General features: G+C 40.6%; 1 protein-coding gene across 3 annotated transcripts in view; it reads right to left on the bottom strand.

Moving 5' to 3' along the window:
• eya4 (EYA transcriptional coactivator and phosphatase 4) overlaps nt 1-12576 on the bottom strand; it is a 28343-nt gene extending 15767 nt beyond the window's left edge. For 2 of the 3 annotated variants that reach the window (XM_063495039.1, XM_063495040.1), the window contains exons 1-8: nt 12531-12576; nt 9760-9881; nt 4987-5070; nt 4209-4286; nt 3024-3090; nt 2726-2868; nt 272-415; nt 104-186 (exon numbers count right to left, since the gene is read on the bottom strand). In XM_063495039.1, coding sequence (XP_063351109.1) covers nt 104-186; nt 272-415; nt 2726-2868; nt 3024-3090; nt 4209-4286; nt 4987-5070; nt 9760-9877 — 717 coding nt within the window. In that variant the 5' untranslated portion in view covers nt 9878-9881; nt 12531-12576. Of the gene's footprint in view, nt 1-103; nt 187-271; nt 416-2725; nt 2869-3023; nt 3091-4208; nt 4287-4986; nt 5071-9759; nt 9882-12530 lie in introns of those variants that run through there. The other variant, XM_065471987.1, reaches the window with a different exon arrangement.
• Nucleotides 12577-16988: the final 4412 nt, after the last annotated feature.

Here is a 16988-nt window from a genome sequence, read left to right as displayed (position 1 = left end):
GGAGACAGCATTGTAAGATAATCACATTAAATGACAACAAAGAGCTAACACATTAGCTTCGTTTGATAGACCACCCTGTGTTCACAAACGCATGCGGTCGTACCTGCTGTGTGGCAGTGTAGTTGGCGGGGTTGGACACTGAGTTGTTGGTGGTGTAGAGGCCTGAGGAAGGAGTGAAACTGGAACCTGTTCAGAAATTAAACCCCTTTTTAGCAAGAACTTAAAAACCAAAAATGTTTAAGTTAAATAAAAGGCTGCGTTATAAGCAGACCTGGGATTTGATAGGGGGAGTAGGCAGTCTGTCCAGGCTGAGGTGTGGTAAAGCCGGGGCTGTAGCTGAGGCCTGTCTGCAGAGGAGACTGACTCTGGGCTAGGCCGCTTTCTGTTTTTATGCCGGGAAGCATCACACCGAGGTCTATGGCAATAGAAAAAAAAATAATGATATTAAATGTTTCAGCTTTAATTTGCAGAGTTTAACAAAAGTCTCTTCTTCCTCAGAAGACTTAGAGACTTCCATCTGCCACTGAGGGTGCTTAAAAACTTCTACTCCTGCACCATCGAGAGCGTCCTGACGGGAAACATCTGCACCTGGTTTGGGAATGGCACCAAGCAGGACAGACAAGATCTGCAAAGAGTGGTGCGCTTGGCTGAACGCATCATTCGATCAGAGCTTCCTGACCTGCTGTCCATCTACACCAAGCAGTGCAAGACTAAAGCCAGGAAGATTATGATGGACCTCTCCCATCCCAACAATGGACTCTTCTCATTTCTTTTTATTCATAATTTCTTACGTAAACTGTTATTTGCACATTTTTACTGTAAATTTCTAAGTTAAAATCTGCAAATTTTGTAGTAATCTGTAAATATGTAAAACTTACTGTCAAGTCGTACTGTCATTTAATGGTCGGGCATTGCACAGCAAGAAGCATTTCACCACGTGTCGTACTGTGTATGGTTGTGTGTGTGACAAATAAAATTTGAATTTGAAAAGTATTGCATTAACTCTTTATATATACATAGTCCCCAGTTTTAGAGGCTCGAAATAAACTGAACAAACTAACCTAATTTTAATTATAAGGATTATTTTTATAACTATAATCCTTTGCAGTAAATGACTGACTGAAGTCAAGATACTATGGGCATCACTAAATGCTCCTTCCATGCTTGAGATGCTCTGTCAGGCCTTTGCTTCCACCACCTTCAGTTGCTGCTTGTTTGAGGGTCTCGCTGCATTCAGTTTTGTCATCAGTAACTGCAAAGCATGCTCTGATTGGCTGTGATCAGGTGACTGAAAATCATATCCCATCAGAAAGAGTCTCTATTCTTCTTGCTTTCAGAAACTCTTGCTTGCTTTTGCAGTTTGCTTTGGGTCATTAACGTTTGCACTGTGAAGTGCTGTCCAATCAGTTTTGCAGCTGAATCTGAGCAGAGAGGTTAGCCCAGTATACTTCACAATTCATCCTGCTACTTCTATCAGCAGTCACATCATCAATAAACACTAGTGACCCAGCTCCACTGGCACCCATACACATTAATCTCAGTTCCATGTGTCCAAAGATTTTTGTCAGAACTGTGCAGACTCTTTTAGATGTTTTCTGGCAAAGTCCACTCTGGCCTTCTTGTTCTTGAGTGTAACCAGCGGTCTTCACTTTGCTGGTCTGTATTTCCATTCATGAAGGCGTTGCTTGACTGTAGGCCTTGACAATGACACATCTATCTCCGTGAAAGTGTTCCCGACGTGTTTAAATGTTCTGAAGTTGTTTTTCTTAACCACGGAAATAGTTCTGTCCTCATCCGCTTTAGTTAGCCTCTGTGCTCTTTCAAGACTTTTGGTGTTGCTGAGATGGACAGTAACGCCGTAGATTTTTAAGAATCTACCAGATTGTTGATTTGGCCACTGTCTCTCTGATAGCTTTATTTGGGCTTCCCTCACTTACATCAACATCTCTTTAGACCTCATTTTGACAGTTTTAATGAAGAATAACCAAAATGTAATGTAAAAACACTTTGAAACAACTCCAAATTTTCATCTGCTCAATTTTTCATTGAATAACAAATGAATAGGCCTTACTGGGACATGAAACTGCTCAACAGTCAACTGCGCAATTAATTTTGAGCCTCTAAAAATGGGGAGACTGGTATAAAAGTGGCTGTAATTTCTAAACTGTTAATACAATACTTTTGTTAATTCAATTTAATTAAAGCTGGAAGTCTGCTCTTCAATCGCATCTTGATTGCTTGTTTTAAAATCCAGTGCGGTGGTGTACAACGGGAGAAGTTACAAGAGATTGTTTCATCGCCCACATACTTATGGATCTAACTGCAAATTGTCCTCATTCTGCTACGAGTTCACTTTCAGTTCAGTTTATTCGAATCTTTGGCTGTACCCAGTTGCAATGATTGAATGGGTGAAAATATTTAATTTCTCCCCAAATATAATACAGCATAATGAGTTTACTTCTAGTTTTTAAAGGGCATCCAAATCAGTCACTCAGCACAAACACATCAACCCAGTTGCATGGGAAAACTTAGGCTTGAGTTTGAACAATGTCTCCTACCACAAAATAATACCATATAAATAAGATTCCTTCTTTAAAATATTTTTTTCTTTCACACAACACTTGCAGTTTGGTTTGTAAATCTTCGAAAAATCATTTTTCTGCAGTTTTTGTATGGACATGTGTGGTATAACAATGTGGCTTATTCAGCGTGTGTTGGTTCACACCATAGGTAGACAATCCGTAGGCCTGGCCTGTCTGAGAATAAGCAGTATAGACGGTTGATTGCTGCATGCTGCTGAACTGAGGTTGGCCGGTGTACGTCGGCATGGAAGGAGCTGCCGGCGTGGAGAGGATGTGTGGGTAGGGCCTATAAGAGAGAGGAAAGTGACAGTGGGTGTAGGTAAATTAGCTACTTGGTATATTATAGCATTTAGGAGTTATTTCATTGAGTAAAATTCAACTTTAGCTAACCTTACAGAATGTAAACAAAGATGCCTGTTCAGTTTTAAAACTTAGACTTACTTGGATGGGTAGAGAGGGGGAGAGTACTGGTGGGCTGAACGAGGGCTGTACCCGCTGCTGGTGATTACTAAAAACAGCAAAATAATCGAGAACAACAAGGCAAAAACATGTTACGGATGGTGTCAACTCAAATCTGCTGTTTTTCTGAGCATTTACCAAAACCACTCCTGAGCAGGACAATTCGGGGCCTCCAGCTTATTTGAGCCGAGATGCCGTTCCAGTAAACATAATTTGAAGCATTTTGAATGGAGGGGAGCCAAGTTCTTCCTTTCGAGATCACCGCAGTCCCTGAAACCCTTACAGTGGGCCTCATAGTAAAACACAATGTCTGTTTGTGGTCATTGAGATGTCAGAGCTCAGTACTGACAAACACCCTGCTGGGTTTAAACCCCTCTCTCTGTTTTGTAGAATGGCTTTGTGTGTGTGTGTGTTATAGTGTGAAAGAGAATGGGGACGTGTGTGAGTCTAAAAAAAAAGAAAGAAAAAAAGACAAGTGTAAAATGTCTCTGCCCCTCTCTTATTCCTCTGCCAGCCTTTGATGATGATGCAATCCAAGGACAGGCAATATTTCACTGGATTAAAGCTTTCAGCAGGTCTACCAGTGAGCTCAAATGGATGATGGTTTTTGTGTGGCTTCTGTGCGTCTGAAAAAAAACAGAGCAAGTCAAGCGGCAACCAGAAGGCATTTATATTTCTGCGTCTATCTATGGCTGATTCAATCGTCAACTCACTGTACTTTTTTCCCCCATCTACAGTCTTACAGCAACTCCAAGTGCAGAGGGATTTGATTTTTTCAAACCTACACTGTTTTTAAAAAGCAGTGTATTCACCTGAATCACAGAATGTATATTATATATTGATCAGCTTTCTGACCACTATCACAACTACTTATACAACTACTACTACTAAAAAATAAATAAATAAAAGACAGTCAAAAGGTTAAACTCAAGCCTGCAAATTTAAAATTAGCAATAGCTGTTTTGGGGAAACTATGCAAAATACACTTCTCCTTCTGGTTTTGTCACAAGTCCACACACCATTATCTTGCCCATGATGCTTTGCAAATTCCTAGTCTTCCTTTTGGATTCTTAATGCCAGATTAATGAAAAAACTCTGACTGACAGGTATGGACTTTGGTGATATTTATGAATTGTGTGCATATTTATCCAAGGGTCTGTGCTTTACCTGAGCCTGCGTATGTATCCAGGGCTGTGTCCCCTGTCGTAGTAACTGTATCGCTGTTGTTCAACGGCTCTGTTTTCACTTAAAGGAAAAGGAAAAGGTCAGTATTAGGGTAAAGCAGTAAAGACTTCCCACAACACACAGACAGAAACAAACCTTAGTGGGTAAGAGCAGAAAACGTCCATGCAATTTCAGCATGTCAACTTAATGCTGCGTGCAGGGTTCCCATTGCAAGCGCTATTGAATTTCACAGTCTTTAAATGGCTCTCTATAATCACTATGCTCGAAGCTTTTTACTTCGTCATTGTTTTCTGATGCTATTTTTAAGATATGGATGACTTTGAAAACTATAAAATGTAAGTAACACATTCAAAAATGAATTAATGCAAAGTGATCCTTAGCAAATATTTGCGATTTATTGCCCTCCCCCTGCAAATTTATCAAATTCACCTCTTTTCAGAGGGTCTTTGGTAGGAACCCTGTAAATATACTGTAAAAATAAAAAAATAAAAAAGAGAGAAAGAAACTTCACACACAGTAATAAACTGGGATGCAGAAAAACAATGAAGATTCAGAAAGCAGAGAGAAAATTCACAGCAAATCAAAAATCAGTCAGAGCAACTCTGGCAAGAACCAACAAACCAAACCAAAAATAAAAAAACACAACTAACAACAAGTCAACAACCGTGGCTAGCTAAAACTAAAGAAAGGCATCCCTTATGCTTTTACTGTATTGCTGTAAAATTTTTGCTCTGGGATTCACACACATGCACCTCTGTACCATATTCCTTGGAGCCTGTGGCAGGGGATGGGCTGCTGCAGCCCAACAGCCAATCAGCCGTGTTAAGAACGGTCATGCTTTCACCTATAGGGGTGCAAGGTGGGAAGGTGATGAGGATACGACCCTCTGAAAACCAGATGCAGGTCAAAGGTATACGGGGTCACATGGTACTGATCTTTTCGTAGACATTTGCGTTAAATATTAAAAAAAACAAAAACAAAACAACATTTCAGAAATAGTTATATTGTGGGAATATTTAAAGGCTTGTGTTTTTTTCCCCCATCGTCTTGCTTTCATGTTTTCTTGCCAAGTTATTAAGACGGTCAGTAACAATTTTATGTCTCTATGCTAGATATAAAGCTAGAGTCAGGAAATGGTTAGCTTATACAACTGGTAGAACAGCTGCTTCCCAGCGCTCCAAAAGCTTAGAAACAAAATGTCGGTAAAGGCATAATAACCCCCAGCCTTCCGATTTTTTTGTACAAATTAAACCAAACTGATTTCAGAACTCTAGAGGTGCTGGTAGGTGGATTTTGTTACCCTTGGACAAAGCCAGATAAAATTTTCCCACCTGTTAAGTCTAGTTTGAGTCTTAAAGCAAAGGTAATATATCCATTTGGGTGTAGGTCAAAATAACCCTTATTTATCTCACACTGGATTTTGGGTAAGCCCTTCAATTCATTCTCTGTCTGAATAATTTTCCCTTTAAGGCATCCCATTTATGCAAACTTTCTTGTAATTGGCTGCCCCTTAGGAAAAAAGAGAAAAGAAAACAGCTGGGTGAGTCAATGTGGTGCGAATGGTTGTCTGTCTCTATGTGTTAGCCCCGCGACAGACTGGCGACCTGTTCAGGGTGTACCCTGCCTCTCACCCTAAGACAGCTGGGATAGGCTCCAGCCAACCAGCGACCCTGAATTGGATAAACGGAAGAGAACGGATGGATTGGGCTCCTGTGCTTACATCCATAACCAGAAGGCTGTGATGACCATATTAAGGATATCCCGTCTTTATGATATCAAAGATCCAATAAAAAACTTTCTGAAACTGAGCATGTTTCAGAAGAAAGAACTGATGCTGCCTCAATTGGTCACACAAAGTCACACAGCAACCCATGTAGTGAGTCTTTCATGTCACTTCGGAGGAACTTTGGCCCACTCTTCTTTGCAGAATAGTTTCAATTCAGCAGCATTAAAGGGTTTTTAAGCATGATCGTCCTGTCATGCCAAAGAATCTCAATCAGAAGTCCAGACTATGACTAGGCCACTCCAAAACCTTTTTTTTCCTGAGCCATTCAGAGGTGGAATGCTGGTGTTTCAAATCACTGTCCTGCTTGAGTTTCAGGGCATGAACTGGACATTCTCCTCATTCTCCAGAATTTTCTGGTAGAGAGCAGAATTCATGGTTCAATTCAATTCAATTCAATTTTATTTATATAGCGCCAAATCACAACAAAAGTCGCCTCAAGGTGCTTTATATTGTACAGTAGATAGCACAATATTAAATACAGAGAAAAACCCAACAATCATATCATATGACCCCCTATGAGCAAGCACTTTGGCGACAGTGGGAAGGAAAAACTCCCTTTTAACAGGAAGAAACCTCCGGCAGAACCAGGCTCAGGGAGGGGCGGCCATCTGCTGCGACCGGTTGGGGTTCCATCACTACCACCACCATGTTTGACTATTGGTTTGCTATTTTTATGAAATACTGTGTTAGTTTTATGCCAGATAAAACAGAATTCAAATCTTCCCAAAAGTTCAAGTGCTGTCTCATCAATCCAGAGAATATTTTCCCAGAAGTCTTGGGCATCATCAAGAAGTTTTTTGGCAAATGTGAATCTTTGTGTTGTTTTTGGTCATCAGTGGTTTTCTCCTTGGAACTCTCCAATGGGTGCCATTTTTTCCCAGTCTCTTTGTTATTGTTGAATCATGAACACTGACCATAACTGAAGGAACGTATGGCCTTTTAGTTCTTTACATGTTATTCTCAGTTCTTTTGTGATTTCCTGAATGAATTGTCGATGCGCTCTTGGAGTAATTTTGGTAGCTTGACCGCTCCAGGGAAGGTTCACCATGGTTCCACGTTTTCTCCATTTGTGGAAAATGGCTCTCACCATGCAGTCCCAATGCCTTAGAAATGGCTATGTAACAGTTTCCAACCAATGACTTTAACCGATTCTATACAGTTCTTACATTTCTATAGATGGTGGCATGATCTGTGACTTTTTGAGGTCTATCAGCCTATTTCACTTTGTCATACAGATTCTGTTTCAATAAGTTCTTGATTCAACAGGTCTGGTAGTAGTCAGGACTGGGTGTAGCTAATGAAACTCAACTGAATTTTGGTGAAACACATTTAATTCTTGATTTATCCACAAAAAGACCTGTTAATCAGTTTATCATTCTACATAATGTTTTTCAGGGGCTTCTTTTCTAAAACGCCCATCACCAGCAACCATCTGAAAACTCAATTGAGTTCAGGACAACTTCATTAATCCCCTAAGGGAACAATACAATCCACTGGACAAGCTGTAATGAAGACAAATGAATTGCTATGGAGATGGCCTTTGGGCCTGAGCGTTCGCTGATGTCAGGTGAGGGGAATGTTGAGTATGTAGATTGTTTTGGCTCTCTGTGAAGCCCGAGCTCTGTCTGCTTAAATCATTAACTGTGAGCTCATCAAAAATGATTTAATGTGCTCTAATACGGTCTCGGTGTGCTGTTAGCCCACACTGAGCATGTGTGACTGCGAGTATGTTAACACATCAAAATGACTAAAATGCAGCATCTCACTTTTTCCATGACATTATTATTATTATTAGAAGTGGTTTCCACCGCCTGGTAAATCAGCAATAGATCAAAGGATGGCCCTCAACAAAAGCACCGTGTCCAGTGCTATATCATCAAACTGTCCTGACAGAAATGGTTCCAGAGGACAGAGCATGAGAAAGTGGGAAGATTAAGGGTGAGAGGAGAAAAAAAAGATTAATAGAAAGAAGGAGAAACGCATACGGACTCAGAGTAAAGAAAAAGAAGAAAAAGAGAGGAGCGGGCTCACTGGTGTTGACATATAAGAGAGCAGTGATGCTTTAATGCTCTTGTAGAGGAAATAGTTTCCAGTGGGATTTTGAGCTTGCTCTCCAACACACACATACAGACACTTTGCCAAGCCGTTAGCGGAGGAGAGCAGAAGTGCTTCGCCGTGTGTTTACACACATTCTCCGGTGGTTTATTCAAGAACTCATGCCAGCGTGGAAGTGTGTATGCATGCATTTGTATGTGCGTGTGTCCCTCCATCTCAATAAATTCCTCAAAAAGTATCTATCTCTACATGCTGAAAGGATTTCTGACTGATGATTTTGCAATAAATTTCATTGCATTACATTTTTTCTCATCAAATGCTCTTGCCTTAAGTGACTTTCAACATGTGCATTGGACCTCCTTTGGCATTAAGATTATATTAAAAAAAGGAATAAAAGACAATGAGTATTCTGAATGGAGGAGTTTAGACTTTCAACTACATTTTACACAATGTCAAAAAAAAAATAGAAATCAGTAAATTCATAGTTCCTGCATCAATAGCTCTCTTCTTTCTTCAAAGAAATAATTCACCCTTTAATACATCACTGACCTTTATGCAGCATTTCAAGTAAACGTACATACTAGCAAATTTGTTTTCTAGCTTAGAGTTAGAAAGGACTAAGGTCATTTTCAGAGGGTCAGATTAGTTTAGCCTTGGAACACGGTGAAACCGTTGGCTTTTTCCTGTCCAAATGTAACCAATCTGGCTTACCAGCACCTTTTTAAGCTTAAAAATGAACAAATCTTGTTTGTTTAGTTTAAAAGGGAAACATATAGGTTTTATTTATTTATTTCATATATAGTATATTTCATATTTATGTATCTGACATCCCCCATGTTGGTGTTGTTCCTGGATAAACATTGCATCTGATGGATGATGCTGTCTGAGCAATCAGTTAGCATTAGCCAAGAAGTTAGCTAATGCTATAAAGAAACTATCACTTGTAGCAAATCAACATGGGTAACCTAAATTTAAATCTAAATGTAACCCAAACAATATTTATCATATTGTATAAATTAATAAAGAAAATGCTTGAAATGCTTACCATTTGTTCCAGAAGAGAATTTTATACAAACAAAAGCCCCCGCCCCCAACATTACAAAGCTATGACATCACAACATTATTGGTCAGCTGTAAGGTTCATTCTGGACCAACATTAATATGATGATGTGGGAAAAGCATCCACACAGGGATATTAGGTCATGCCTTTGACTACGGTTGGCCATAGTCAGACAGTGGTTTTGTGACACAGTGGGCAGTCAATAACGCAAAGATTTATTGCAGCAGCACATCAGATGTCCTTTTTCATGGAAGAAGATTGCAAACAAAGAAAGATTCATATAATTTAACGCCAACCTTTATTTTGGAAAAATAAAACTTATTTTTTAAAATTCTTAGTTCTTTTTTTCTGCTTTACTTAAACTGGGATCTTAGAGTGGGAGGGAGCTGATCAGCTACTTGAAAGTAACATGGGATGGTGGAGTAGCGTTGGGGTTGCCATGAGCCCATAAGCCCACTTTTTCTAAGAAAACAATTAAATCTATGCATTTGCCATCATATTGACTTCCTCTGGGAATGTGTGCAGATTTATTAAGCAGTCGAACACATTTTTTTCTTTGAGTTTCAGATACACAGCTGAATACAAAATACTGGAGCCCCTAAGAAAACTTCCTAAAAATCCCATCTTCTCACCTCCTGTTCCATTGGTGGTGATAGACGGGCTGCCAAGGTTGTTCTTGTCCAGCTTGGAGCCTGTCGAATCTCCACCTCCCACTCGGTTATGAGGACTGGCTAGGTCCTGCATTTCCATAGACCTATTTGGGGACAGAAGATGGCAAGAAAAAAAGAGGTAAACTCTCTTCTACAGTTATGTGCTGTTTGTGCTATTTAATGAATAGCAGATCAATGCCAATATTTTCTCACAGGTGGGAATTTACATCGACCATACATTATGTTAAGATCCCGCTGTACTGTAGATCCTCACAGTCATAAACTTCATACTTCTCAGCACCAGTTAGCTTACATGAGCATGTGTTCAGAGGGGCTACACCTTGTATGTGGGCCTGCTGGCTCTTTTATGGAGTGGCTTTATGTGTGTGTGTGTGTGTGTGTGTGTGTGTATAAATTCTGGGCTCCAATACAAACCCACAGCCTGCCAGCATGCTTTAGTTTTACAATGTGTTCCACATGCATGACTGGGACGAACCAGCACACAAGGTGGTAATGGTAAAGTGAGAGTGTGTCTGCGTGTGTGTGCGGATGACTGGAAGTGGAAGTAAGTAAGACATGAACAGAGTGCAGATGCACACAGTGGAATAAAAGTCTGCCTTTTGTGTATTACAGTTTATTGTGGCAACAACTGCTCTCTCTATAGGCTCTATAACCCCTAACTAAGAGGTAAAATTCCTATTAATACATTTTATAGTTGTAGATTTCAAGAAAATGTATATTAAATACTTTATTCAGACTTTTCACCACTGTTACCACAAACCCACATTTCAGTACATTCGGACCAAGACTATAGTTTCATGTTGAATCGGTCTGTGTATGGACAATACTTCTTACGAATGTGTGTGTGTGCATATTTGTGAGCACTGACTCATGCTGCCCGCAGGTTGGTCACACTTGTGCTCTTGTGTGAGACATCAAAGACAGAAATGACAGAGATGGAAGAAGAATAAAACAAATGCGGGCCGCTGCTGCTCGGTGTGTGTTTATGCGCGCGCGTGTGTGTACGAAAAGAGAGCGTGTGCATCTGTGTGGCGGTCTGGCAGAAGGCCATCTCAATGCTATGGGCAGATAGTATCTCCACACATGACTGCAACCCACAGTCGGACTGACGGGTATAAACATATAGCTTTCAGCAAACGAGAAAGACCCTGCTAAACGGTGCAAAATGGAGAATGCGTGAAAGATAAACACTCTAAATCAGCTCTCTCCATTTCGGTCAACTATTCTTTTTGTTTCCTTATTTACGACTAAACACTCATTTTGTTCTCCTGTTCATTGCATGAACGTCAACGACAGTTTACGGCGGACAAAACAAACGAGCCAAGTCCTGCCTTCAAACAAAGGCCTTAAGTGTATCTGCTACACAAGGGAAAAGTTAAGAACTTTCACAGATTATGTTGCCGCCACCACCTCGCTTCCCACCCCCAACCCCCATTTTTTTTTCTCTCTATCATGTGCTTAAAACCCTTCATCCATCCTTTTCTTTTGTCTTTCAACAGCAGGAAATGATTCTGTCTCCCCTTCTTGTTTTTTCCTCTTTTCCCTCTGTTTCACTCCTCTCGGGAGGCGATGGCAAGAGTTGTGGTGTTTCATAAACTCTTCTCTGGTTTTCACATCATGGCCGGTCATTGAAAAAATATGCTCTATATTACCGAGATGCATGGTGCGTTTTGTTAAATTAGCAGATTTAGGCCTGTAGCTGGTTGTTTTTGATTTATCTACTCCTTTTCCCCCTCTTAACTGAATAAGTTATATATATAAACAGAAGCCCATTTCAGAGGATTTTTTATGCAAGAAAGTGCCTTCTGAAGGCAAAAAAAAGAAGAAGAAGAAGAAGAAGAAGAAGAAGAAGAAAAAGAAAAATAGCTAAAAGCTGCAATGCAGTGGGATGTATACCAAGACTGTTAAGAAGTATAAACTGCTTCATCAATAAGCTGCCAAAGGGGGACAAAAGGGGAAAACAGGCAGTAAGAGAAGAATGGCAAAGCTACAGGATCCTGGCATGCAGAGAGTCAAATCTCCAAATTGTCAGGTTGCAGCTACTCTGTTTCTGCAATTTAAGCTATTTCAGACTAGGATAAGTAGTTAAAGTGGATAATTTAAAAAAAAAAAAAAACTGTCTACGTTTGCCAGCACTTCAGGCTATCAACAGCTAACTAGACACAGCATGATACAGCAGTCTTTTGACACTAAAATTTTTTGACTCTCGATGTCTGATGAAGCTCCCAGCGCACAGTTTTTGTGCTGATGTTAATACCTCAATAATAAAGCTTTCAGCTGATCGTGGAATACCCAAGAGGGGAGGAATTCCACAAACTGGAGGGGGCATCGTAGTACAGAGACAGACAGACTGCACTAGGGGTGCTTGATTTTCCTGAATTCAAAGATTCAAAGATTCAGAGGTGTAGCCCAGCACTTTAGTGCATATAGTTGATTTCCTAATTTGACTAATTGATGTACTGACTGTGTGTACAGCACATTCCCTTTGCTTGTCTGTTTGATCGAATCAGTATATCTTTTCCTCTTTGTGAGTGTGTGTGTGTTGTGTGTGTAGGTGTGCAGTTTTAGGACACCGAGGTCTTGGGGAAGTGTTGATGACCTCATCACTGCTTGCAACTGCAGTGAAACCTCACCTCTCTGCACCATGACTAAAGAACTAGGACACACAAGCACAGAGTTCTGAAAAAGCACATTCTGTATCTCACATTATGCAAACAGACACATGAGCGTACCTGACGTCTGAAGGGTCTGGAACATGAGATTCACTGTGTGATTTCTTTACCTGCCGAGACAACAGAGGAAAGGAAATGTTATTAAACACACACACACACACACACACACACACACACACACACACACACACACACACACACACACACACACACACACACACACACACACAGTTAATGAGAAAACGCATTTAGTGTGTCATAAACGAGCCTCATAAACCAGTTTGTAAACAGGACAGATTATATTAGTATTAACACCGAAGGGGCTAACACATTTGACTAACAAATTAAGGTTTGCCAGTTTGATCCTGGGAGGACACACAAATCCCAAATACAGAGAAAATTCTGCCAAGGAGGCATTAAAAACCCAAATCGCATCATCAGTTACCTCAACGGGAAATTACATCACATTAAATGTGACTTACAAATGTTCTCATTTTGAAATGTTAAATGTTTAAAAAGAAATAAATCAGGACGTGGTGTCAGTAGCTGTAGCCGCCACTGTGACAGAAGTACTAACTGGCATCTAAGTGACAGATATTAATTTTCCCTTGTTCACCCGTAACCCCACTCGAGCTCACGCTCAAGCCTCATTTTCAACCCTTAAAGAGTTGAAAGGTCACGGAGGGGTCATGTTAGGTCAAAGCACGGGGTTTAGTCTTCATCGTTAAACAGGTCACCACAGACACTAAAACGAGCATTAACTTTTTTGTGTGGGTGAGGACATTTGGCCATGTCACTTAGAGTGTGCTGGAACTTTTTACTTCTTCACTGATGTAGGGAAGAAAAAAAGAATCAAGAAAACACTCTTCAGCCGCAAACTTTCTCCCTGTGCTCACACGCAGGCTGGGGATTTATGTGTGTTGCTGTGTGTGAGGGTATGTGCAGCTAGACTGCAGACCAGTGGTTCTCTATTAAAATTCCTCTCTCTTATTTGCAACAGGAACTAATTAGAACAGTAAATGCAGGGCGGAGCCAGGGCCAATGTGTACCAGCTGCCCTATAATCACTGTGTCAACACACTGTTGAGGTGTAGGGCACGTGTGGGGTGCCAAAGACACACACCCGTACATGGAAATGCGCATACAGACGCACACCCACACCAAATTCAAGCAGTCATTTGCACATTATCGCAATCACAGGTAAGTATACAGAGAAAGTGCATGGCTAAGCAGACTCTGAACTCCAGGTATGTAGACATTTCAATATTTATGTATATGTGTATGTGTGTGTGTGTGTGTGTGTGTGTGTGTGTGTGTGTGTGTGTGTGTGTGGAGAACACACTGCTGTTATGGTTCTGATTAGAGGGTCCTGCTGTGAGTGAATAAGAAGCAGCACTTAGCTGTTTAAGACAGGGTTCAAAGGTTAGCCGGTGCCCTAGTATGGATCACTTTACACACGCACACACACACTAAGTCACACACACAAGCCACTTTCATGTCACGTTTCATGCTTTAGTGAAATTTAACAAGGCTGTCACTCACGACATCAGTGCCATGGCCGTGAGAAACTGCATTGCACATGTAACGTACACATAGGGCTACATACAGCACGCAGGTGTACACACAGCCCTCGTGCGTATACACACACACACTTGAAAATACACAAGCCGGGCTGTTTCTGTCCTGGCATGATCTGTGAAAGCACACACGGGCTTTGATCCCGAAAAGCTTTTATCGTCGCGCTTTATCCCCGCGCACGCTTTCCCTCCGCGTCGACCGCGGTCTAGAGGCTCTCACCTCTCTTAACATCTCGCCACTTTTATCTTTTTCAGTCGGATCGAGGACAACTAGTTTCACATTTAAAAAGATTCCACGCATTGACTTTACTCAACTCTCTTACTGATCTAATCACGTCACAATTTATTTTTAACATAATAAAACAATCAAACGCATTATTTTTCCTGTTTCATCCAGCTTTCATTTGTTCCACTTGTTTTGGCTTTGATCAATACAGACTTCAACCATTTTCATCGACTATATTATTAAACTACATTATTGATGTCAACTTGCAGCACATTAAAAAAGCTACAAATAAATGATGACTAAGCCCCGCGTTTAGATAGTCTATGCTATTCTTCCTTTATTTTGTAGTACAACGCACCAAGTTTAATCTCTAATACTGAAACGACACACCTCTGAGTCCACTCTTTGGTGGCCACTATGCTCGAAGACCCCAATTGTGTCACCTGAGCCATTTAAATAGGTGACCTTTGACCTGGTTGGCCAGGTGACTGGTCTAGAACACTACCTACGCAGCCCGAGCACTCCCTACGGGAAAAATACAAGTGCTACAGGTAATTAGCACTAATAACAATGATTTATTAAAGGGAATTATACACTGCTGTGTTTGTGTAACTAATGATGTTTGTTCAATCTAATAGATGTAATAATAACGTGAGGCCTTCCTTGGCCTTAAGAAGCACTAACGCGTATGTGAGAGTCAGAAATAAGCAGAAGCTGCTCTTGGTCTAGTCAGAGTTGTGTTTCCTTCTCTTGCTTGTTCTTCTAAAAAGAAAAGTTCACTACAGAATCCAAAAGTGTTCATAAAAATGGTGCTCGAACAAGTTTTTTGTTATTTTCTTTGATACATTATGGAAGCTCGGTGCAGATAGACAAAACAGCGATGGAGAATGAAGAACAACACATAATCCAGCACATCAGCAATGAGTGAGTTACACACACACTTAATATTTGATGGTTTTAAAAAACACAATTTCTACATTTGTCTACAAATAAGATTTTATGGTTCACAATCTTTTTAAAAAGTTTTTTTTGTTAATTTCTGTCGCTATCTTACTTTGATTTTTTAACCTTTTTAAAAACTGGAAAATACAGATGAGGTTACATTTTCTACATTAACATTTAAAAAAAAGTGGAATATTTTACAGTATATGTGAATACAGTACTATGAAAAATAAAACACGCCTTGTATTAAAAGCACAAAGAAAAATGTATTTACACAGAATTACGGTAAAAGCGTGTCTTATTTAAGTAAAACAAATGTTAATCCAGTAACACTGCTGTCACTATACCTTTAAAAATTCTCTGAGTGCTGTGTCAAATGATGTCCAACTTACATTTGTTCACAAATGAGCAAAATACGTAAGAATATAGAAGATATCTCAGTTGCTTGAATAAAAATAACTAGCATTACTCTGAGCGTGAAACACACTCACGTCCATACAGACCGAGAGATCCTTTTCTTACCTCAGGGTGTAATCGGGTCCGTTAGCAGTCCTTTACTTCCACAAAGCATTACAGAGCTGTACGATCCACCAGCTTCCCCTTCACAGGCAGGCTCGCTGGTCTCTCACACACTATCAGAAAACACACTGAGCACTCGTCTCTGTCTACCTGCCTCTCCTCACTTTGCACTCCAGGTGTTACGTTTATGTAGTTTCTGCTTTAAGGGAGAAAATGACGACTTTTCTTGCTTCCTTTTGTGACGCTCCCTTTCACTCAGAAGAAATATCTAGGGGCTAGAAAATGACGACCGCACAAAAACCAAGTGTTTTCTCTTCCTCTCTGTCTCTAAGGTCAATCCATGCTCAGCTTCTGTCTTCTCGACTCCAGTAATGGGGAACATTTCACTCGTCCCATTTCCCTCCTCCTTTGCCTCCACCCCCTCTTTTTCTCTTCTCCTCCTCCTCCTCTCTCCCTCCCTCTCCCTCTCTCAGCTGTCACTCATTACAGGCTCACTCAAGCTTACGTTTAAACCCAAAGAACTTTTTAAATGTAACAGATGTCATTTTTTTTATGTGTGGGTCCAATCCTAACATAGGCACCGTTAAACTTAATTCCCCAACTCGATTGTGAATGAAAACATAAAGGAAGAGAATTTAAATGAAAAACAGAAGTAACTAAGTTAGGAAACATCTGAGCTGTACACACATTTTTAGGATGTTTCCTAAAATCAAAGACATCCACGTATATAAATCCTGCTGATGGCAGCTCTGCCGTGATTACTTCCATGAAGCTGAAATGGTGTGGACGCAGTGTCAATGTCTTGCTGTGCAGTAGAAAGTACAGGCCAGACCATAAACTTCACACCATGCAGGAGACCCCCCCACACACACACACCGCTACCCCCACACACCCTCCCCCATCTCACCCACTGACTCACATGTGCACCTGAGCACACGCGCGCACACATACTTTCAATCTGTGTTAACTGGAAACACACGGCTGCACATCTGTGTCATATGTGAAGTCTAACAGAGCTAGCGCAATGGGCTGAGTGTAATATCAAATCACACTCACACACAGACACACAAGCGGCCAGTTTCCTCTGTCTGAAGATGGCACCCTTTCACAACAACAGGGGTCAAAGTGGGCTCGGAATGATCTGGACCGGCGTTCCGGCACTGTCAACTAACGAGCAATTAACTCCAAAAGGCATCTTAAGACATGTTACCGTCAAATGAGTTAATGTTTCATGGAGATACTTGCTCAGTAATAA

The sequence above is a fragment of the Pelmatolapia mariae genome, linkage group LG15 (genome assembly GCF_036321145.2).
Source record: "Pelmatolapia mariae isolate MD_Pm_ZW linkage group LG15, Pm_UMD_F_2, whole genome shotgun sequence".
NCBI classification, from domain to species: Eukaryota; Metazoa; Chordata; class Actinopteri; order Cichliformes; family Cichlidae; genus Pelmatolapia; species Pelmatolapia mariae.
Note: the sequence above shows the minus strand (reverse complement) of the source record. Positions and strands in the feature narration are given on the sequence as shown.